Source organism: Lutjanus erythropterus, chromosome 18 (assembly GCF_056507025.1).
Source record: "Lutjanus erythropterus isolate fLutEry1 chromosome 18, fLutEry1.hap2, whole genome shotgun sequence".
Taxonomy (NCBI): domain Eukaryota; kingdom Metazoa; phylum Chordata; class Actinopteri; order Lutjaniformes; family Lutjanidae; genus Lutjanus; species Lutjanus erythropterus.
Genome location: NC_139334.1, coordinates 11,852,490 through 11,875,479, shown reverse-complemented (window position 1 = coordinate 11,875,479; position 22,990 = coordinate 11,852,490). Strand labels below are relative to the sequence as shown.

At 41.3% G+C, this 22,990-nt stretch overlaps 3 protein-coding genes across 4 annotated transcripts; 2 read left to right on the top strand and 1 right to left on the bottom strand.

Annotated features, from left to right (window-relative positions):
- Positions 1–1,178: 1,178 nt before the first annotated feature.
- prph2la (peripherin 2-like a) lies at positions 1,179–6,299 on the bottom strand. The gene is made up of 4 exons (XM_084743082.1): positions 5,967–6,299; positions 4,863–5,681; positions 3,415–3,661; positions 1,179–1,468 (listed from the first exon to the last, which is right to left on the bottom strand). Exons 2-4 carry the CDS (start codon positions 5,441–5,443, stop codon positions 1,196–1,198), a joined length of 1,101 nt encoding a protein of 366 aa, XP_084599208.1. The 5' UTR covers positions 5,444–5,681; positions 5,967–6,299; the 3' UTR covers positions 1,179–1,195.
- A 1,417-nt stretch (positions 6,300–7,716) lies between these two features.
- On the top strand, positions 7,717–16,718 carry LOC146310711 (uncharacterized). Of its 2 annotated transcripts, none has more exons than XM_084743071.1 (20): positions 7,717–7,840; positions 8,051–8,209; positions 8,544–8,633; positions 8,736–8,879; positions 9,238–9,396; positions 9,487–9,568; positions 9,662–9,851; positions 9,976–10,119; positions 10,497–10,687; positions 11,096–11,231; positions 11,318–11,381; positions 11,480–11,612; positions 11,728–11,899; positions 11,993–12,317; positions 12,397–12,496; positions 12,596–12,690; positions 12,775–12,935; positions 13,371–13,842; positions 14,889–14,983; positions 16,361–16,718. In XM_084743071.1, exons 2-20 carry the CDS (start codon positions 8,119–8,121, stop codon positions 16,469–16,471), a joined length of 2,955 nt encoding a protein of 984 aa, XP_084599197.1. In that variant the 5' UTR covers positions 7,717–7,840; positions 8,051–8,118; the 3' UTR covers positions 16,472–16,718. The 2 variants fall into 2 exon arrangements, with proteins under 2 accessions (XP_084599197.1, XP_084599196.1); XM_084743070.1 differs by having other exon boundaries at positions 7,718–7,840; positions 11,477–11,612.
- Positions 16,719–19,300: 2,582 nt separating this feature from the next.
- On the top strand, positions 19,301–22,649 carry tmem179ab (transmembrane protein 179a, genome duplicate B). The gene is made up of 4 exons (XM_084742541.1): positions 19,301–20,341; positions 20,763–20,900; positions 21,800–21,878; positions 21,967–22,649. Exons 1-4 carry the CDS (start codon positions 20,040–20,042, stop codon positions 22,138–22,140), a joined length of 693 nt encoding a protein of 230 aa, XP_084598667.1. The 5' UTR covers positions 19,301–20,039; the 3' UTR covers positions 22,141–22,649.
- Positions 22,650–22,990: the final 341 nt, after the last annotated feature.

Below are 22,990 nucleotides of genomic sequence, written 5' to 3'. Positions count from 1 at the left end.
GGCTCTTTTGACAGTAAATGTTGCCAGCCTCTGTTTTAAAAAAATCTTAATATCTCCTTCCTCAAGCACATCTTTCACCCTGGCCTCCACTTGCCCTACCACCCATACACCTGTCATCATAACCCATTTTAATAATTCATACTTTCTGCATGAAATCAGGATGGATGCTCCAGTGTTTCTTTTTCCTGACACTGGTTATAAAAGGTCGTTCGATGTTTCCCTACAGTATACCGTGCACCACTCAAGCGGCAGTGCCCAATTCTTAACCCACACATGACTACTTGTTGTATTGGATCCATCACTTTTTAACCCTCATGCTTCATTTTGGATTTTGTAATTTGCGTCAGCTGCCATGTGCTCAATAATTTCTGAAAAGAAAGGCAAAAATTCATCTGACCAACAGTCACCAGCCACTATGTTCAGGGCAAAGTGAGACAAAGTAGTCTGGTTTGCAAGTACTGGTTTGGAGCCTTTATGAAACAATCACAAACAAGAAAACTCAGCCATCACCAGCTCAGAAGATTTATTATCAAGCTTATAGTAGCTCATCCCAGCGAAAATGACTGAGGTGTTTTCATAAGACCATGGTGGCATTGCTGAGGCACATGAGAACCATTGTAGTGACAGCTCAAATGCTCTAGAAAACTTAAAATATGTTCAGTTAGATTTCTGTCTGGTTATGTGCTTTTAACTAATGTGAAATCATTAACATACTGTATTCATCTCATTGTTTACTACCCTTTGTACACTTTGTTTGCTAAAACTAGGTAAAATGCACAGAAGGGATCCAAAGATGTTGCTATTGATCTAAACACCCAGAACTCATAAAACTCATCATCATGCTTTTTCAAGTCTCTTTATATGTCCTTCAAATGCTCGCTATAATCATTCTAAACTGGTTAGACTGCATCTTATTATACAAAATCAGGCAAAAAATGGTGGGCTTCAACCTCTGACCCCTAACACTAATTCGTCTTCATCAAACAACAATATTTCAAGTTCATAGTGTAGAGTCCAGTGTTGCAACTGACAGGTTTACGAAACTATTGCAAAACCAGATGATTCACAGGCAACAAGATATCATTTGTAAACATGTTACAGTACAGATATGTACAGATATACAGAAAGATGCGTGCATTTGTGGTGATTTATGTTGTGCTGTTTGCATCGATGAAAGACTTTGGTCCGAGAAAAGTCAGCTGGCTTCAGGTGCTTGCTTCGGGGGCACATTATCTGGCCCGTAGTGTGCTTTAGAGGTGGAGGGAACGTTAATGTTTGGGTCTCCGTTGTTGGATGTGTCTATCTGGTTGCACTTGCTGAGGCTCTTGATGATGTTCAGGTTGATGCGGGCCGTTTCCATAAAGCTGTTCTCCAGCAGCCAGCCGTCGGACTCAGAGTTGGGGTCGCCCTGTCTCAGCACGTTCTCCAGGGACGTCTGGAGGAAACGGACCCCTGTCAGCACTGACAGCTAAAACAAGACACACAGACACAGATTAGTGACAGCATTACACAAAATAATGATAGAAAAGGTCAAAGAAGTAGAGTCCTGTTTGTTTCCTACACCTTCATTTGGAATCACCACATAATAACAGCAGTTTACAGTCATCTTTAGTTAAATACCTTTACAGAGTGATCTAACTCTTCAGCATTTTATAATTGTTATAATTAAACACAGAAATAGAATAAATAGAGGCCTTTTCCATTTAACAAATTTAAACCAAAGAATGGCATTTCAAGGAAATATACGTTTTCCACTTATCCCATATTTCCTCTAATTTATTTTCCTGAAACCTCATGGAGGAGGTGAGTCTCTCCATTATGAAGATTTCATAAATATTATCAGATCAGTCCTGGATGATGTGGCCTGGCTCAAGCCTGAATAGTGAGACTTTGGAAAATATCTTCTGGCTGCAATAGGTTGAGCTTGATGTGCTTCATTGAAATTCATAATAGATATGTTTTAATTTTATATTTAATTTATATCTTAAGCTCTGTGACAGATTTGTTTCAGAAACTGATATGCAACTGACAGGAGGACAATGGTAGAGTCCACTTCAAGTGCTGCACGGATGACCCAGAGATAATACGACAGTAGAGATTTACTCAAGGATTAGTACTGCAGGAGTGTGAGGTGACACCAATCATGTCCTTCACTAGTATCAATAAATCTTTCTTAAATGGAAAGAAAAAGCCAACATTTTTCATGTTGCTGATGGAGTAATTTAACTTATCTGAAAAAATAATGTCTCATATTTCAAATTGTTTTAACAAGAATCTGTCAGGGTGGTAAAGAAGAAACAGCTCCTTTTACAGAGGTATGCAGCTCTTTTTAGAGAAAGCAGTCTTTTTAAAATAGGGGTGCCCAAACTTTGTCTATTGAAGGGTCTAAATTAAAACTTTATGATGGGCTATGGCGTAAAAGCAAACACTTCCCATGTGTCAATCTGCCCACCATGCTCAGATTATGAAAAATAAATATGTAGAAATAGAATCTTATGGTGGGTGAACTTTTGCCTATGGACCCCACTTCTGATGGTCCTGCTTTTATACTCCACTGATTTAGATTTGCACACCTGTAACATTTTCAGACTCATGTTGGACACCCACAATGCACCTCAACCGCCAATCCAGGTGGAGGTTCAGATGTAATGTAGCCTTGAGCTGCTGGCTTCAAACACAACACAAACAAGCAGACTACAGAGGTCTGGTAAACTCACTTCTTTGTAACCCTGATTTTATTGTTTACGTCACATGAGGTAATTTATCAGACTTCTGGAGCCACAAATTACTTAAAAAAAATTTTTTCACCAAGATCAGATCTTATACTTAAGTGAAAGTAGCAATACCACAGTGTAGAAATACTCAGTTAAAACAATGCACTCAAATATTTACTTAGGTAAAAGCACAAAAGTATTTGCAATAAAAAGAAAGAAAATAAAAATAAGTATTATATTACTGAATTGTAACAATCAATGCATTACATCACCTTAATGTTGCAGCTGGTTAAGATGGATCCAATCTCAACTACTTTACATACTTTATCTGTTGGGTAGCTTATGAATTTCCCCAGAGAATTAAAGTTTTGTCCGAATTAATAATAATACATCATCATTTATTTGTTTATTAATCTGAATCTAAAAAGTAACTTGTAACTAAAGTTATCAGATAAATGTAGTAAAGTAAAATGTACAATATCTCACCCTTAACTGTGTTGGAGTACAAGTACAGAATAGATGAAAATGGAAATACTCAAGTAAAGGAAAAGCACCTCAAACTTGTACCTGAGTACAGTATCTGAGTTGCACTTTCCACCCCCGGACCTGAAACAAGCTTTAATGTGCAAAATAAGTGGACTTTTCCTTTCACTTCACCATTAAAACTTGAATTTGTTGTTACCAGCTTGTGTCCCCTCACCTCAAACAGCCAGGTGATGAGGACTGTGAGGCCGATGGACTGCATGATGTGGGTGTAGTAGTCTAGCAGCGCCTGTCGACAGCCTTTCATCCACAGGTTCAGCTCCTCCGTCTGATATTCGTAGTTGAAGTGAGCAGAGTTGTTGGTGATCTGCTGCTGGATGCAGGGCCGGGGGGAGTAGCTGTTGCAGCAGCTGAAGGGGACGCCATCCATCAGGTACTTCCCCTCCACGTTACTTCTTAATCGGCTAGAAAGCAAGAAAAAGGAGAAGCTCAGGGTCTGTTTGTACGATTTTTGTGTGTATATAGTATCATTGTTTGTGTGACTGTACACAAATTAATTGAAATGAAAATGAATTAAAAGCAAAAATACAGGGTGGAAATTTTCTTTTTGCTGACAGGAAGTTTGTCTGAACTCATCTCTGTATATTTCACCAGTGTTGTGCAAGATTAATTAGAGAAGGGATCAAAGTCATAAATGAATGGGTCACTGAGGACAACAATCCTTTCACTGTTTCAGGACTTAATGTTATCCATTTTCCTCACGAGGACCAATAAATCAGTTATTAGATGCAGAAGACACATGGATCTTTATGGATATTAAGGGAAACATTTACCTCTGTCATTAGTTGGTCCCTGCTTCTCTTTCCAAAATGAAGTGTTATGATAATTAAAGTTTAGTATATTTTTATCCTAAAACAGGGAGTGTCTGTAATATTGATATGGTTGTCATACATTTGGAATCGTCTGATTCCACTTTTATTGTGAAAGTTGGCCTGGTGGCTGGTGGCTCAACTGGTGGAGCATTCACCCTATGTACTGAGGCTGTGAGTCCTCTGTGACAGCTGTGGGTTTGACTCCTGCCTACAGCTGCATGTCAGACACATGATGGTGCAACATGGATGTGTTAAGGAACACCTCTGTTCAGTCTTATGAGAGCTGCTCAGTGCTGCACGAAGCTGACTGAAATGGATAAAATGATTTAGTCACGCAACTCCTCTAGATTTTCCAAATGTCATCGGACCAAATGGATCAAATCCTGATATTGAAAATTAGCATTTCTCAAGCTCCAAAAATTTTATACACCGTTCTACGGCCGCTTCCTTCTCAATACAAGTTAATAGGAAAAAGTAATTATTTATTTAGGTCTTTTTTTTTTTTTTTAAACACATTCCCATTTGTTCTTTCACATGATTTAAGCAGAGGTGTAAAAATAGACTATGTCAAATTTTTCCAAGGGTGAGAGGTCCCAGGTATATTTTCTATTTTGTAAGAGGTCCTTGGTTGAGTAAAATTGAGAACCTCTGCACTCTTGAAGACATATTTATGAATATTATATTCAATTTCTTCCATATTCTGAGAGTATGTCCTGTAAATCTTACACAATGGACGTCAGTATGAATGTACTCTTCACTAAATCAGTGTCCTCAGTCTGTAGTGTGCACTTACTCCACCACCTCTTTCTGGGACATATCCAGATAACGGCTGCTGATCCACTGGATTTGAAACCAGTCTTTGTAGCCATTGTTTCCGCAGCACTGGAAATCTATCTGCAGCATGTCCACAGTGCGCTTTAAGAAGCACCGTCCCGGTGTGTCTGTGTCTTTATAGAACCTCATGGCCTCTGTCAACCCCATGTTCAGAGACTCCTCTAGTTCCCCTCGCATGCTGTAACACATCAGTGCCCCCACCAGCACACAGAAGGTGAAGAAGAAGGTGCAGATGATGTAGGGCAGCATGATGAGCTTCCAGCGCAGGAACTTGGTGCTGTCCACACAGTCATAGCAGATCTTCCCACCCAGGAAGTTTATGGCACAGGCGATGAGGCCCACAGCGATCAGCATGTTGGGAACGTACTGGATGTCCCTCTCAGCCATCAGCTCCTCACGCTTGTTGAGCTCCACCTTAAGGAAGAGCCCCAGGCTGAAGAGGATGGCCCCTGTCACTACTGAGATCCAGTTCAGTATCCATAACACCTGAGCCAGCTTGTCCCTCTTGGTCTTGGTGAACTTCACTCTCAAGACAGCCATTGTGGGCTTTTTTTTTTTTTTATCTTCTCTTGTAAGTTTTCTGTAAAGATCGGGGGGGGGGATTAAGGGTGGGATACAGGTGTAGCAGGGGAGAGGAACAGGTTATCCTCCAGGGGATGTGGGGGACTGAGGGGAGGGGGATTGGTTACAGAGTTCTCTGAAGGTCCTCTCATAATCAGCTTAACCTGGTAGCCATGAACAATATCTTGTGGACGCTGCATTATGTAGACACACAGACCTATGAGAATAGTGAACGAAAAACAAATACATTTCACACAAGAGCACAATTTCACACAATGGAAAACACTGTTAAGACAAAACACAAACACATGATCAGATGTAATACGAGTTTGAAACAATCTGCACGTTAGACAAAAAAAAAAAGATCATCAAGATGTGATGTGATTTCAAAACTATAATCTGCTTTTAAATGCAATGATCCTGGAATTTCTGTCTGGAGAAAGTTCCTAAAAAATAAAACATGAGAAAATTGAGCAGAGTCCAACAAATTCACTGTTTTTACCTTCTCCTGGTCAGCATCCACCTTGAAGATCTGACATCATTCTCTTCCTCTTTTCAGTTTGTTTTCAGCCTTACGTCCTTATGATTTGGTCCCGAGAGAGACGAGTGGTCGTAGTGACACAGATAGTATGAAGGCAGCCACAACAGCATCAGAGTGAGACTATAGTAGCCAAGTCCTGACCCACCTCCTAATCCCCTTTAATCATTAATCATCCCTGGGCCCCACGAGGGATTTGGACGTACCTTCTGCCACCTACGCAAATCTGTAGACTGTCCCGGTACTGTGAAAGTAATGGATGATGGCCATTGTGTGAATGTGTTTGCTTATGTGGGTCAAAAGTAAAAGTATTAAAGAAAAAAATCTAAACATCCTCTCTAAAAAATGGCTCACCTCCAGTGTCTACAGCATCACCAGGAGTCCACATCTGTGTTTACCATGCTATTTATTCTATTATACAAGAGAACTAGAATTACCACCTTGTGGTTGTAAGCCTCCACCAGCGAATCAAGATGGTCTTTACGTCCATGTCTGTCCAGACTCATATATTGTAATATATGTAATGAGGACTTTGAATTAATTTTTAAAAATAGGGCTGCTGTGACTGAGAAAGTATGGTGGGTCGTCCACTAAATGGAAAAATGACAGCTCATTTGGTGGTTCCTCCAGTCTGCATGTCACAGCGTCCCTGGGCAAGAGACTGAACCCCAAACTGCCCCTCGTGCATCAGTGTGAATGTGTGTGAGATTATATAAATGAATGCGTTAATGTGACTTAAGTAGTAAAAGTGCTTAAAGTAGTGGATGGACTACAAAAACGCTAAATAAATGCACATCACTTTAAAAGGTATTAAGTACATTTTATGGCGAAATGGAAATTACCACTATATTGACATGTATGATTTCAGTAAATAATTTCCAATAAGAAACATGCTGTCTTCACTTAATGACTATTTTTTCAGATGAGTACTGAGGACTGGTGGAGAGCTTCACCACACGGTTCAGTGGAAATCACCTGATGTTAAGTATCAACAAAACCACTGAGCTTGTGGTGGACTACAATGCTTCAAATACGGATGTTCCTGCAAAGACACTAGAAAAATTCTAAAATGTAGATGCTTCACACACATTTTCTACCTGACAGCATAGAGGATCTGTACAATCAGCACAGTTTAAAGGGGGGCAACCGAGATTATCGCACCTACTCAATATCCGACCAAATGTAAAATATAGTCACAATCTCCTCTCTTAAGCATGTCATCACTTTATGATTTTATCCTAGAAAATTACGTCTTGCTTTGGCTGATCAACAGTCCAAAATCCAAAGATATTCAGTTTTCTCTCATGACAAAATGGAGCAGGCATGTGTTGCTATTGACTACAGTAAGTGATGTCATGGCAGGTGTTTTGCCTTTGCAAAATGGTGAAAAGACCTGTTGTGACAACACTGACTGGGATGACGTTAAAAGTGCCAAATGACCGAAAGATTCAAGCTGGAGAGAGCAGTTTGTTGTCCTGTTGTCTGTCATTTAAGAAGAGTTCATTTCTGCTATCATCTCACTCCTGCTGGCCTTACCTATTCTGAATCCAATGTCCATATTTAAAACACACACACACACACACACACACACACACACACACACACACACACACACACACACACACTAATATACACTCACAGCTACGCTGCAAATCAGCCAATGAAATGTTAACTGAGAGTGAGATTACTGGATTAACATGTACCAAAGTAGCTTGTGTAAGAAGAGAGTGTTACCGTAGCCACTGGGCCAGTCAGCAAATCCCCAGGGCAGACAGAGCACACTCACATTCACCACTGCACACCCCAAGAGCTACTGGACAACTGACCCACGTTTACAAGTAAGTACTGACAACAAATTACAATTTACTCAATGGATGCGCCTTAAAATAATGACACCACATTCATGCTTTAATCTTTTGTTGCACAATCCAGTGATCTAATTATGGAAACGTGTTAGAATACCTTTAGTACACAGTGTGCAAGATGTTTCCTTAAATGTCTATTTGCTTCTTTTGCTATAATGAATCATGGACGTCATCATTTTTCAGCAATGGTACCTTGATCCCCCCATGTAAACTTCCTTGTCTCTGTGGTGACCCCGGGCTCTGAGGGCATCATGCTGGACACAGTGGGCCAATGGTCTGAGGCGTTAGCCAGCAACAACATAAGAGCCATCATCCGCTGGCTGCGGAAGCTTACAGCTGAAGGTACATTAGGACTACTATATCTGACTACTATAAAAGTGGTAGTTCTTGTCCACTACTTGCAAAACCAATCTTCCATGAATTCTTTGGTGACAGAAATATGAACTGATAAATCGTCAGCATGTAGCAAGACTATATGCTCAGTGCCAAATCTATAGGTTCCTTTAATGATGGGTGATGCTTCAAGAGCAATGGAAAATGGTTTGACAGACCCTTTTCTCTTGTAGTATCATGAGCAACGCCTGTTTATCCTAGTAGTTCATGTAAAAAATGGCTGCTGTGAGAAAGGTTTATTCTTCGGTCTTTGATTTATTAACATTTCATCTCCCTGCTGCAGGTGAGGTCGATGTGCAGGAAATCCTGCTGACTTTCAGCTGCTGGGTACAGAGGACATCAGAGTTTGCCAAAAAGGAGTTATTAACATTATGTGAGTGTTCCTCTCATGTTCCATGTTCCCTCATCAGTCAAGTTTAAAAGTTTGAGTTTCAAAGTACAGACTGAATATCTCTGTCTTATATCTCTCCAACAGGTTTTAGCCGCTGTCAGGGCCTGTGGATGTTTCTGGACCGAAGCTCTTTCACCAGAGTGCACATGCTGCTGCAAAGACTAAGGAACCTGCTCACCCTGGCCCAGTGGGCAAGGAGACAGCTCACTTCAGCCCACCTCTGGCACGGTACGCATATTTTGTTATTTGTTGTGATTCAAAAACTTATATCCATAGAAAAGTCTCATCTTTAACCAGAGCATCTGCAAAGTAATTCCATACCTTATGTATTAATGAACCACTTATGTTAGGCACCACACGAGATAAATAAATTCCCATTTTATTGTGTTTCCTTATTAAGTTTATTATTACTGTTAACTTAATTCAAACTTTATAAATGTGACAGCTGTGGTGGCATTGCAGTAGGTGCCTCCACATCTGTTCAAAATCCACTGAGTGAACTTTTCTTGTTGTGACTGCAACTACAGCTCTAATCTTCTGACATGTGAATTTACTAGAATTAAACTCTTGATGTTTTTTATTTTAGGTATGGGGGTCCCATGTGTGGTCTGCAGGGATACATTTGGCTCCTCAGACATCAGACGTGGCTGCTGGAACCGAGAGCACAGAGCTCTGAAGCAACACATCTGGCTGGGGCGACTGGTTCAGTGGTGGGGCATCATGGGGCTTCTGCCCAAGTACCCTGGTACAGATATGATCACCCACATTACATTATGACGTGGTGAACTTTTATGACACCTCTGAAGTTTTTTTGTCCTCTGCTGTTCCCTGTCAGAGGCTCAAGAGGTGAAGCGAATCTCTCAGATGTGGAGGGAAATGGGTCACGGCCATCAGAAAGCTTGTCTGGAGACAACCAGGTAACTTGGATGATATGACTTGATGGAGGAATTTTGAGCTGTTGTGCTTATTCTTCTCCTGCTGAAGTTTCTATCTTTCTGCATTTGCACTAGATGGGAGGAGGAAGAAACTGGCAGGTTTAGGTCTTTGATACAGGGGATGGTGACTCAGCTGGACAGACAACATGGCTGCATTTGGACTTCTGAAGATTGCACAGACCAGAGCTACCCTCCACCAAATCTGCAGACCCTACTGAAGCTTGTGCTGGTTCCTCATATAGACAACATGTCCGTCCAAGCGCTTGTATCCATCCAAATACAACAACAACATTCTTTTTTTCTCCCCTTTTCTGTTTTATACCAGATAAATCCTATATATACTGTATTTGATTCATTTTTATGTGGTTCTTAACCATTATGTATCACAGCTTATGTACTTCGTCCTGGATATGGCGAACTTCCTGCAGTGCAAAGACGACCTCCTCCAGTCTTTCTGCCATGCCTTCACTATTCCCTCCAGCTTTTCCCAACAAATCAGGGCCTTCTGGATGTTCGATCATGGCCAGATCAAGGTTTGAATAATCAAGAAGCAAAACTGATCTCATGCATCAAAAGAGTGATTGATTCTGATTTTGATGAAGTCGTTAAGATGAACATATGCAAGCTGACTGTGATGGCGAGTGCAATCGAAGGGCCAGTTAACCATCCTGCTGATTACATTAGTGTCCTTGTTTCAGCAGCCATAATGGTCTGCAGGTGACACTAATGGGCCACTTGAGTGGAGCATATGATTCATTCAATTACTCTACTGTGCCACTCATTAGTGTCGAAATTCTCTTTGGAAGAGGAGACGCCTTCATGGATGATAAGAAAATTGCAAGAAAAGGGAATAATTGATTAAAAAGGCAGTCACTAAAAAAAGCTTTATGTCTTGTTTCCTGTTACCCAGGCCTCCATGGAGCTGTTACTGAGCCCCAGGGCTGCTCTTCCCTGGGTGTCCTGGCAGCATCGTTGTATCATCCACTGTCTCCTAACGAGGAAGCAGCCTCAGTTGGCCTTACGGTACCTCCACTGGACCAGACCTGCAATAGAGAGTGTTGAGGATGCTAAGCTGTGTGCAGATGTACTACTTCAAAATAGGTAAATTCTGGTACACTGATGGCTTTACTGATCATATTTTAGGTTGCACCCGCAAGGATTAATTTTTAAATCTGAGTAAATCATGGCTAAATTATGTTGCACTAAACTTTAAAAGAAAGATCTTAATTTAAGAAAGATTAAATTGAAACCTCGCTTTAAACCTCTGTTTGGTTTTTACTCCAAACCCAGATAAGCCTATATTTACTTCTGGCTCCAAAACATGTATTTATTTAATTTTGGGTAAGAAACAATCCCCACACTCTGTTTAATTTAATTAGTTGGATGGGATTCACTCAGTAATTCAGATTAAATCAATAAACTGCTTGTGCATTCACATTATGATGATTATTTTGTCACATTTGACTTATTGTCTTTTTGTCTGCTGCTGACAATGTCTCTGGTCTCCAGCTGTGTCTCTGAAGCCTGGACTCTGCTGAAGAGAGGCCACACAGAAACCCAAAACATGGTCATGTACTTCCTCAAAGCTTGTAATGGAGCTGGTCTGAGTGCAGAGGCTTTAAAGTACATCCCTGCAGAATACAATGTGGGTGAATATCTTGTAAAAACACCAAAACATATGTACCAAACACAAGCAGCCTTGAAATTATACATGTTTCCCCTAAAAATCAGGATGAAGGAGATGATGTCAGTGCGACTGAGTCTACAAGAACACAGCTTCCATTGATGAAAACAGGTAACAGATTAAATAAACAGAATATAAAATAGTATCAGGTCAGAGTAAAGTGCATTACATTTAACCTGCAGATTTCATTATATATGACCATTCAGCAGGAAGGCCACCCTGCCCGCTGTCTGCCAAACTGTATCAAGCTCAGAAAGTGAACACAGTCTCCCCGGAGGAACTGCTCCAACTGGTCAGAAAGGCTGTGATGGAAGTGAGACAGCCACATCCCAAGACAATTAGGTAGAGTAGGTTGTAGACAACAGTGGATTGTGGATTGTGAGGTTGGAATATATAAAAATGTATATTGTGCCCTGAGAGATCTCAGCTGATTATTTCTCCATGTTCTTTATTCCAGTGAGGTGGTGTGGCCTGATCACACGCAGAGGAAATCAAACAACAGAGAGATGTTTCTGTCAACCCAGGCTCTGCGTCGTCTCACACCAAGCCCGTCCCCAGTGGACATGGTAGAAGACACAGAGCTAACAGCACATATAGATGAACCTGAGGAGGAACAGCCTGTTCAAAGTGTACGTTTTCAATGTCCCTGCTTAGTGATCATTGATTTATACAACATGTGATTGTTAAATAATGCAATTTATGTGTGTTCTTGTCCCTTGCAGCAACTTGAGTCTCCACAGCACCGTTTTTCTTCTGAGGATCTGAGCTCTGCCTCCTCCTTCACCTCGGCCTCCTCCCTGCCTCTGCTGAGACGAGACCGTCCTTATGTGTATGAAAGCACTTTGACTCTGCAGAGAATTTCCTCTCTGCTCATTGATGGAGAGAACCAAAGCAGGGAAGAGGAAGATGAAGAAGAAGACAATTTATCATTTGAGGCCTTGCCAGATTGCTCTGGGCTGACAATGACACTAGATGGCGCCACAGACCCCATTTTCCTCAGTACCTTGGACAAAGATGCTTTGGTAGAGCTGCTGTTTTCTGCAGAGGGTAAGCTTTGTGTCGGATTTTATTTGGACACTATTCACATTAAGAGGCTGAGGAAAGATAAACTTCATCTCTATTCTAGAGGGACAAGAAGATGTTAAGACAGATGTTTTCTCAAGTGAGGACTTCCTTGGTGCCGGTTCAGGACTGTCCATGAATGAAAGCCTTCTTGCAAATAAGAGGTCAGAGGTCATCTTATCTCACAATACTTTAATTGTGCACTTACCAATGCCAACTAAATTAAACCTGAGTGATATCTGCTTCCTGTGGTTCTGTTTCAGCATGAATCCCCCTTTGCTCAAAGACGACAGCCAAACAGTGCCCAACCTCTATGAGCCTCGGGTGCACAGTCACAGCTTCCTCTCACCTGGAGATGGTGTGTAGGTGCCTCCAGCTGGAGTGACAAAATGATCAGGCTGAATTGTGGTCTACTGAATGTTCATATAATTTCTATCTGCAGAGAAAGAAGAAATCGTTCACGGTCCACCAGATGTGATAGATCTCTGGAGCTCTGCACTGTCACTCAACCAAGAGAACCAATCAGATTGCATCCCTTATGAAGTTATTAGTTTCAGTGAGGCAGCCACATCTGACTGTTTCCTCAAGGACGAAACTCATCAGGTATGCAGTATTTCTCTTAACTTCTCTTAACAGTGCTGCTGTTACATTATAACTGCTAAACTAATGGAAGCTAAGTGCTACTCAATAACTATGTTAATATTAGCCTTACCTTACTGTTCTTTGTGCAACTTAAAATGCCATACAAAGTTACTGCATCATACTGCAATTCGTTTTTGTTGACCACCTTGTAATTTTTGTCAGTGAACATAATTATCTTTTTTTGGTCATTTTTTCCAACTGGAGCAAAGTAACGTAACGTTAGTTTTTCATAGTTCTTTCTTATAACTTGATTGAATTCTGTCAGATTGGTTCAAACCAAGTGGATATGGGGACTGTGGAGTATGTTCTGCCAAGCAGAACATACTGTGCATTGATTATCACAGTCCCTGTTTTTAAAATGGGGCTCTAGATGTGTTTTTCACTGTATGTGCCTAGAAAACATATGAACATCACCTGCAAAACAAAACAGTGGGATGCTTCAGTCCAGGCTTCTCCGCTGCCGTGTCTGAAACCTCTCAGGATCTGCTCACTGACCCTCACCAGAGTCTTCTGTTAGAGGATCTCAAAGCCAGCAGCTCAGTGGCCTCAGCAGGGATGGATCAGTGGGATGTCTCCCTCCTCACCTCCATGTGCAGCTCTATCGGCCCCACAGAGCTCCAGCAGATCTCTGGTACCTCTCTGATCCCCAGCCCGGCCTGCAAAGTCAAAACCACCTCTGCTCTCTCTGACACCACCAGTGAGAGCTCCCCCAAAGCCCAATTAAAGACTGATGCTCTCTGTGTCCAGAGCACCTCAGCCCGGCCCGATCGTTGCAAAATAGGCAGTTTGTGGAAACAGAACATGGAAACCAGTAAAGATTCAAGTGGCCCTCTACCAGCAACAGAGCTTGGAACTGCTATCACACCAGGTGATGATTTTTTAAAATCTTTCTTTATCATTTAAAATAATGCTATAGATATAAAACCGTATACAAAAAACATTGCAAATGGCTATTAGCAATATGCTAAATTACCCAGGTCCAATTCCTTTGCACTTTGCTAATATTAGCTAACTTAATGGCAAACTATGCAAGATTTACCCAAAAAGCAATGAATAGACTACAAAAATAATTCCAATGATCACCCACAACCCACCAGAAATGTATGGCAGCACCTGCTTTTGCAGCAACCTTGCCCTCCTCCTGTACCCTCTTATTTTGTCATTATTTAGCTGAACTCACAATGCTTTACTAACTAACTAACTGACTAACTGATTCTATTTTTGAGATGTGACTGTATATATATATATATATATATATATATATATATATATGTGTATACATATATTTATTTATTTATTTATTTTCTTTTATTGATGAGCCTAGCACATAGCATATCCAGCAGGCTGAATAATGTGTGTGTGTGTTTTGTGTGTGTATGTTGGGCAAACATGTATGTCAGAGGTCCTGCGGTCCACTGCAGGGTGCAGGATGCAGGCACATGTAGAGAAGGTGGGGGGTCTTGATGGCTAGGGCTAGGGAGACTGGTGAGGAAGTGAAGTGTCAGAGATTGGTTCCCTTAACCTTGCTGCAGCAGTCAGTCATCCATAAAACAACCCTCTCTCCCTCCCTCCCCTCTTGCCTCCTTCTCTCCCCCACTCTTTCTATGTGGGGTGTACTGTCGACCACTGCAAGCAGGCCTCCCTCCATCTGCTGTGTTGTGCTTATCACCGCTGGGCCTCAGGGATCTACGGCCTATTGCCCCACGCTGATGCTCCAACCTTGTCACTGGGACAGGGGTTAAAGACATAACAGTGGAGCAATGTTGCATAGAATTAAGAAGAGGTTAATTTAAGAGGTTAATTAAGAAGATTTTTCCCGGACATCCATTTTATGTGATATTTTGAGCTATGGATCATTAGAAAGCCTATCTGACAAAGTTTCTTATCCACAGTTTTGTTCCTGTTTTTTCACAGATAATAAGAGGCCTTCTCTTGTGCTGAGCCAACAATACTCCTCCAGCCTGGTCAACTTTATGGACTTCACTGCAAAGCGACAAGAAGACAAACAGGTACATTGAAGCCGTGGTATATTATTCATCATAAGGAGACAAGAGCCAGCCTGACCAGTAGGGGTCACTATTGTTCTGGTTAAGAAGCCTGACATCCAGCGTCTCTGATTTGGATGATCTCATTTCTGGTCCCTGAGGATTTTGCTTCATCACAGCACAGCAGGTGCCCTCTTTACTACCCTTCATCCCCCTTTTCTCCTGTCCTCCAGCATAAACACCATTTGCTCTTAAGATCTCCGCCTACAATGATGTCATTGTCCAAATATGAAGACTGTGTTTCAGCAGATATGAATCACATGTATTGCATCTTAAAGCATGAAATATCACAAAATGTAGCTGTTATTTATTTGCCAAAAATACAGCCTTGATACTGATGTAGTCACCTTTTTATATTGCATAATTTCACTGCTTTGTTGTGCATCGACCTGAACATTACACTGCTAAGCACTTGCACGGATATGACCAGGTAATTGTTTTACTGAGGTTTCATTGGATAATTGTTTAATTGGGATGCAGTCAGCTAATTATTTTGTTCAGAATTGGGGACCATATGGAGCTTGGCAGGTGAAATATAATTACACCATGTTAATTTATGATGATTATACTTTGGGCCTGAGTGGCCTATACTGTGCAAACAGTGTCTGTCTCTCATGGCCAATCTATTTTGGTTGTACAGTGCATACTTGTAGTCAGTACATTACATTTATTAGTGCAAGTGTGCGCTTCCAGGGGGTTGTTTGGAAAGAAGTGCTGTTAGTGTTATCTAATTTGCAGATCCAGGCCAGAAACAATACTTAATAGAGAGATATTAATGACTAATGTGTGGAAATTAGTTTAAGACAAACCCTTAATGGCTGATCAAACCATCATCCATTTAATGCCAGAGTGGCTTGAGATAAGAAAATCAGGATATTAAACATAGTAATTAGTGCAAACTATAAATTTCAGTCTCGTCCCGTGTGACCTCATGCATGACTGTTTATGATGGTTATTGTGGCACAGTTATAAATGAGATATTCACGGTGGTGAAAAACAAAGCCATCAATCAAATCGTAGAAGCTCACAAAGAGATCATGGCCGCTTAAAAAGATATCGCAAAATGAAATATTATCGACTTTGCTGTCTTTATGAAAATGCCAATATTTGCAGAGATGGGGGGGAGTCATCGTAGCGTTGGGTGATGTCGCATGTTGAAACATTCGAGATTCAAGGGGAGACGAATGGCCTCTATTAGGGGCATTTAATCAGTGCTCCCAGTCTCCTGTGCCCCCTGGGGAAAGATTAATGGGTACAGGATATTTCATCAGGCCTTCCACATCACTTCCCAGGATATGAGGCTGTAATTGTGTCTGTTTTCGCTGTTGTTTTGTGTCACAGGCAGACAAAGAGGAGCCTGCAGGTTGGAGTAGTTTGGGGAGGGGTTCACAAGGTGCCATAAGAAGTGGGAGGACACGACTGAGGAAAGGAAAACGAGTGAAGAGAGCCTGAAGATTTAGTACATCTGTGACACAGAAGACATGGAGGACTGAACAGAATGAGAAACATAATCTCAAGACTAGGTTGCACCAACAAAGATCAATTTAATCTAAGATTAGTTCTCGTCAGAATTTGTCAAAACTAGGTTTAAAATGGAACAATCCAGATCTAGCTATGAAGTTAACAAAACATTACATTGTTTGAAAGCTAGCTAAACAGTTAGTTTGCCCAGTTAAACTTACTCAACTGTAGGTTTAAAGTTGATTATGTTAGTTTTAAAGTTAAGCTATGCTTTTAAGATGTAAAAATGAATCCTTGTCGGTGCAACCGGTCTTTTAACATGATGTATCTTTGTTTTGTCAGAAATACATTTTGTATCCAAATCTGGATTTTATTTATTATGCTTTGTAGCCTAAAGCAGTACTGTCAGGATAAACTTGCACCTGATCATATGACAGGCCTGATGATCACCATGTAGACTTTTCACCTTGAAACAATCCATCCTCATCAGTTGTCTGGTCAGATTGTTCTGACAGCTGCTCCTGCCAGCAGCCTCCTTTCCCACCTTGTGATATCGTCCTGCCACGCCCTTTTTCTTCCACTGTAACACCACGTGTCAGAAACACTCACCCAATAATGAATTTCTCAGGAATTATTGATAGACATAAATTATTGAATCTTTTGCTAATTAAAACACCAGTAAAAATAACTAATATTGTGTGTTTTTATTATCTGTGCAATGTTACAAGGGTGTACATGATGTACAAATGCACTGCATTTAAAATGAAGTGATGGTGTCCTTGAAAATGATTCTGCACTTTAGATTCCTTGCTGTTTTTTTCTCTTGAAAAAAAAGGATGTTTGCTTTGCTGCCATTGCAGCTCATGAAAAATGGATGACCTCCCAACGCTTTCTGCTGCCCATCGCTCCCCATATTTGCACAGAGCCCAGGGACTGCATTTGGGTTAGCATCCTCCTCCCTCCATCCCTCCCTCCCCTCCTCGCCTCCCTCCATGCCTTGTTCTGGGGGTGAATAACTTAACACATATTTCAGCTTGACACACTTCTGCTCTGGGTCTCCCCTGGGTGCCCAGTTCACGAGCCCACACATGCTGTATTATTTAAAAGTGTGGTTTTTAGAGGTCTGTGTGTGCGTGGACGTGCATGTAATCTCCTGTTTTTGTAAGAGGGGATGCCTTATACAGTTGTTGGCCTTTCCCTACAACCTTGCAGTACCTCTGATACCAGATGCTGTCTGAACTTTTTGCTTTGATTTTTCTATTAGAAAAATGAAGAAAATGCTATTTCACAAGCAGTACAATACCCCAGCATAACCCGCAAAATGATTTATTACAGGAAAAAGTAATCTGGACAATTTATCATACACACAAGAAGAATAAAGATCTGCCTGAGCCGAAAAAAGCCCTAGAAACATGAAACAGAAAGAACATACCTAATACTCTCAACACTGGAATGAAATCAACTTTCAGGCCAAGACCACACACTCACGTAAGCACACACACAATAACTCAAGCTAATCTGAGAGCTGATAACGTCATGGAAATCAGAGTGCTGTGCTGCAGCAAAATGACCCATAAATCATGTGCAAGGGAGACGATGCAAAAAGCCGCACTTTATATGATAGATACAAATAGCCGTCTGATGTCTGGAAATCTCTTGTATAAATACTTGTCTTAGTGTTCTGTGGGATGCTTTTTAGCAGGAAAGTGCAGGACGATTCATATTTTCTGATGCAAAATGACTCAATGCAAGCCTCCAAAGAAGCTGTTCATTTAGATCTTTCACTTTAGCCACCTAAAAATTAAGGTTTTTACATTTTCTAATCAAAGTCAGTCATTTTTTTTTTGGACAGCTGGGTCTGCATCCTCCATCCATAGACTGTACATCAAGGCAATGGTCATGCTTCAAACATGAACCAGAGGGGTCTGACTGTGCAGCTGCGTTGCCCACTGGAGGGCACTGTGAGCAGCTCTGAGGCTGGGTGGCCGAGGAGGGAGGTTGAAAGACACCTTGGCCAGCTCACCAGATGGGCTCAGTGAAGCATGTCAGATGGCTGTGACAGCTACCTGCCCTTCCTTAAGGACTGTCGCCATGTATAAACAAACCATTACTCTAATTTGTGAGCGCACTGCCTTATGTGTGTTTGCAAAATGTATGTGTACAAGGGCATGATTGCACTGAATGGACGTATAATTGGAGAGTAGCACCTACAGTACCTGAAGCTACCATAAGAAAACATTCTTCTTCCTTTGTTTCTTTAGATATTTGCATTTAAACTCTTACAGGGACAGTTCACCCTGAAATCAAAAATAATCAAAAACAGGCCTACATATTTTTCCTCTGGCCTGTAGTTCTATTTATCCATCTAGATTGTTTGGGTGTGAGTTTTTGAGATATTGGCTGTAGAGATGTGTGCCTTCTTGTGAATATAATATAAAAATATGTCTCTCTCCAGAATTCATGACCCAGTTACCCAAGATAGGCCACAGACCTTGTTATGAGCAGTCATGTGGGCACTATTTTCTACCTACGGTAAAACCAAGCACAGAGACTCTTATTATTCTGAAAAGCTTTAATTCTGCTGTTTAAGCAGAGGGGATTTAGAAGAGACAAACTGAATGAAAAAATTGTGTTAAATGCAACTGGGGCACTGGACTAGGGAGAAGAAGAAGACTGAGTGGGCCCTCATGTGAAGGTGGAAACTAATAAAGTCAAGAAACAACGCAAAGGTTCCTAACTTTACAGGTCAGATATGGGAAATGTAAACGTCTGAACCCTTGGCACTGTACTTTTTTCAAATCTATTCAAAAATTCAAAAAACTATTGAATGGGCCTGATCCTGAACAACTGGCTCATGATTTCTGGAAAGAGACACTGCTGTTGAGTTTTGCATGTGCATTATATTTTAGAGAAGGCAGAGATCTCCAAAACAAACAAACAGACAGAGCAAATATGTCAGGCTGAATTTTGAGGAAATGCATAAAACATATAAGTTTTCTCTGCTTGTTTCTGTATTTGTGTCTTGTATTTTACTACATGTACTTGACTGCTATGACATTTCTTCTCTTTCTCCTCTTCTTTTCCTCTTTCTTTCTATTACTATCGTTTTAGACACTGATTGTGCACACTCGTATTATTCATTGTGGGAATGGCTCTTGTAATTTCTATTTTTACTGTTGAACACTACATAATGTATGTTTCTGATTGTCAGTAAAAGGAAAGATTTGATTACAATGAAAGCTAAAAGAATGTGATACTGCTGGACAGTGTGGTAAAAGATGAAATCTCCTTACATCTAAGGGGAAAATTGCGTGGTCAGAGGTTAAATGTCATAATTAACAGTTAAATACTTGAACTGTTCCAAATGGGAGCGCCAGTGCAGTGGAACATCTCCACGGTGTGGATGTAGATAAGATGGAGAGCCCTGAAGGCCTCAGCCTGCTCATTAATTTGCAGCAGAGCGTCGTCGTCGGATGCTGCGCCTCCGCTCATCGCTGCCTCCACTGCGCAGCCGCAGTTTCTCCAGGACGCAGAGAGCAGAAGAGGGAGACAGGAAAAAATGGCCCTCGATAATTTAATTTTCGCCCAGTGCATCCTTTATTTTTTAGCCTTCGTGTTCGGTTTCATCGCCGTGGTGCCTCTGTCGGAGAACACGGAGGACTTCGGGGGGAAATGTCTGCTCTTCACGCGGGGAATGTGGCAGAATGAGAACATCACTGTGTCGAAGCAGCGCTTCATCGTGGAGGAGTGGGGACCCGAGTCCTCCTGCAGCTTCATCACTTTTGTCGGGATAGCGTCCCTCATCCTGTCCGCAGTGCAGGCATGGAGGCTGCTCTTCTTCCTGTGCAAAGGACACGACGAGTGAGTGACATTTCACCAGTGCTCTGTCCACACAGTTCAGTACCAGCACCACGATCAGCTCAGATTTAACGTCTCAGTGTCAGTGTGATTTTTCTGTCTCTTTTCTTTTTCTCCCACGCCCTTATCTGGCGCTATTCTGTCAGAATCATATAGACTGCATGTGATATAAGCTGTGATATATGATGATAAAAGCCATAGAATCAGAAAAAACGATTAGTCACTGTCGACCATTGTAAAGATGGAGGGTATACGTTTGTGTAACCTTTGAAAAATCAAAATCACAATGTGGCTCACATACAGTATTTCAGTCACAGAAAACTAAATTATCAGTCAGTTTGTAGGCCTGTACTGGGATCTATTAAAGCATTCAGCAGAGACTGCTTTTTTTTTTTTTTTTAAATCCTCTTCTACTTGCCTGCAGCTCCATCTTCAACGCCTTCCTCAACCTGCTCATCAGCTCCCTGGTCGTGTTCACAGTCTTCCTGTCCAGCACCATCGTCAGTGTGGGCTTCAACATGTGGTGCGACTCCATCACAGAAGGTGGGACGATGCCCAGCAGGTGAGAAAACAACACTTTTCATTCCAGTACGCATACTTCCTGACCATTTAATATGCCAGGAAAAGATTTAGCACAGTATATGAGATTCAGTGTGCCAAAAGTACCAGAATGTCCAACTGCACCTGGTCACATTTCGCTTGCTTTTCTTGCGGTTCTGACCCACAATCCTCTGTGCAGTTGAAGATATGTCACATTGGCCAAGCTGCTTATGGACCACAGACATTAGCTGCGTTCCAAATCACATACCTTAAATATTACATTTTGCACTGAAGACTGCAACAAATGTTTGAGGAAGGAATAAAGTTTAAAGAGGAACGTTATGATTATGAAAAATGTCCTATTTGACCCTTTCTAAGTCAAACCCCTTTTTGCTTTTCGCTCTAATAACTGTTGAGCAACCTTGGTACCTGACGGGACCATTGTCAAGTTTCTCCTTTCCTGTTTCCTATACTTAGATATGTTATGTGCTGGATTTGTCTATGTTAAAAGAAAACAAATTTTGAAGATGGTTAAATGATGTTGCTTGGAGCAACATATACAGACTTAAGTTAGCTGATGTTAGCAAAACAATGACTAGGTTAATGATTGAGGCACATAAGCTATCTAGTTAGCTAGCTTTTTGCCAATATTATCTCAGATGTAACTAGCTCACTAATGATTGATGTAGATCAGCTAGCTAGTTAACTGGCGTTTTAACTTAAACTTTTCTTTTCAACATAGATGAGCCTAACACATGGCATATTTACGAATGTACAGGAAACAGGAAATGAGAAAGTTGACTGAGGTTCTGAAAGGGGTGGGACTTAGGACTTGCAATACAGAAACGCAGCTACAAACTAAACTTTTCATTATATAGTGCAGTAAGCCTCCCAAATACCTTCTTGTGTGTCTTGTTTTAGCTGTGAGGACCTGCAGGACACTGATCTAGAACTCGGCCTGGACAACTCTGCTTTCTACGACCAGTTTGCTATAGCTCAGGTGAGACTGTTTTACTTTTGATATTATCCAGATGGTTTAACAAAGTTTTGAGTCTAAGTTGTGTTTACAATAACATCCCTTCCTGCAGTTTGGCTTGTGGGCCGCGTGGCTCACCTGGCTCGGGATCGCAGTGATGGCCTTCCTGAAGGTCTACCACAACTACAGACAAGAGGACCTGCTGGACAGCCTGATCCATGAGAAGGACCTGCTGCTCGGCCGCTCCTCGCGCCGCAGCTCCGACCTCAAGACCGGCCTGATCTAGAAACCCACGAGCACACACACTCACTCACAAACATTCAACCGTACAGTCCTCTTGCCTGCCATGAGAAACACCAATGTTTGCCTATGTAGACAATCAAAATCAATTGGCTTTTGCTCCCATTGGTCGAATGATTGAATGGAAGGTTTTAGCTTTGTTCTCCAAAGGTAATTGATTACCCCTCAAAAAAAAAAAAAAATCTCCCAATGGTTGTTAATCCTCAAAGATTCCTGCTTTATTGAGACTATTCATTCCACTGTGTGCATTCCTTTCCAGCACACACAACCATAGTTCAGCTCCAGCAGTGTTAAAAGCATTTAATGGAAGTATCCGCCCAGTTTTTCTAAACTCAAGACAGTATTAATGGCTTGGACAGATTGGCCGTGGGATCATGTCGTCTTTGTGAAACTTCTGCATGGACCTAATGCATGACAAATTAATAGGGTGGTGGTTTTTAGATGTAAAGGGATGTTCATTTGTTTTATAAACCAATAAATGTGTTCCTAAAATAGGCTTCTTTCTGGTAGGATGCACACTGCACACTACTCGGTGAAGTGAGAATTCTTTGCATGCTGCAGCAAAGCAAAATGATGTGTGCTTTTGCAGTGTATTCACATTTTGATCAACAGTTACAAAAGGTGTTTTATAACAACGACAAATTGACGATAGATCTCGCCCCTTTTCCCCCTGTGATCCAATGACTGTTGAGCCATCTTGGTTCCCGGTGGAACCTCGGCCGTCTATGTTGAAAAGAAAAACAAATTTGAAACAGAGAGACCTGTAAAATAGGTTGATAAGATGTCCCCACTTCCCAGGGACATTTAGTGGCCTGTCCCCAGCTGAAGCTTTCCTT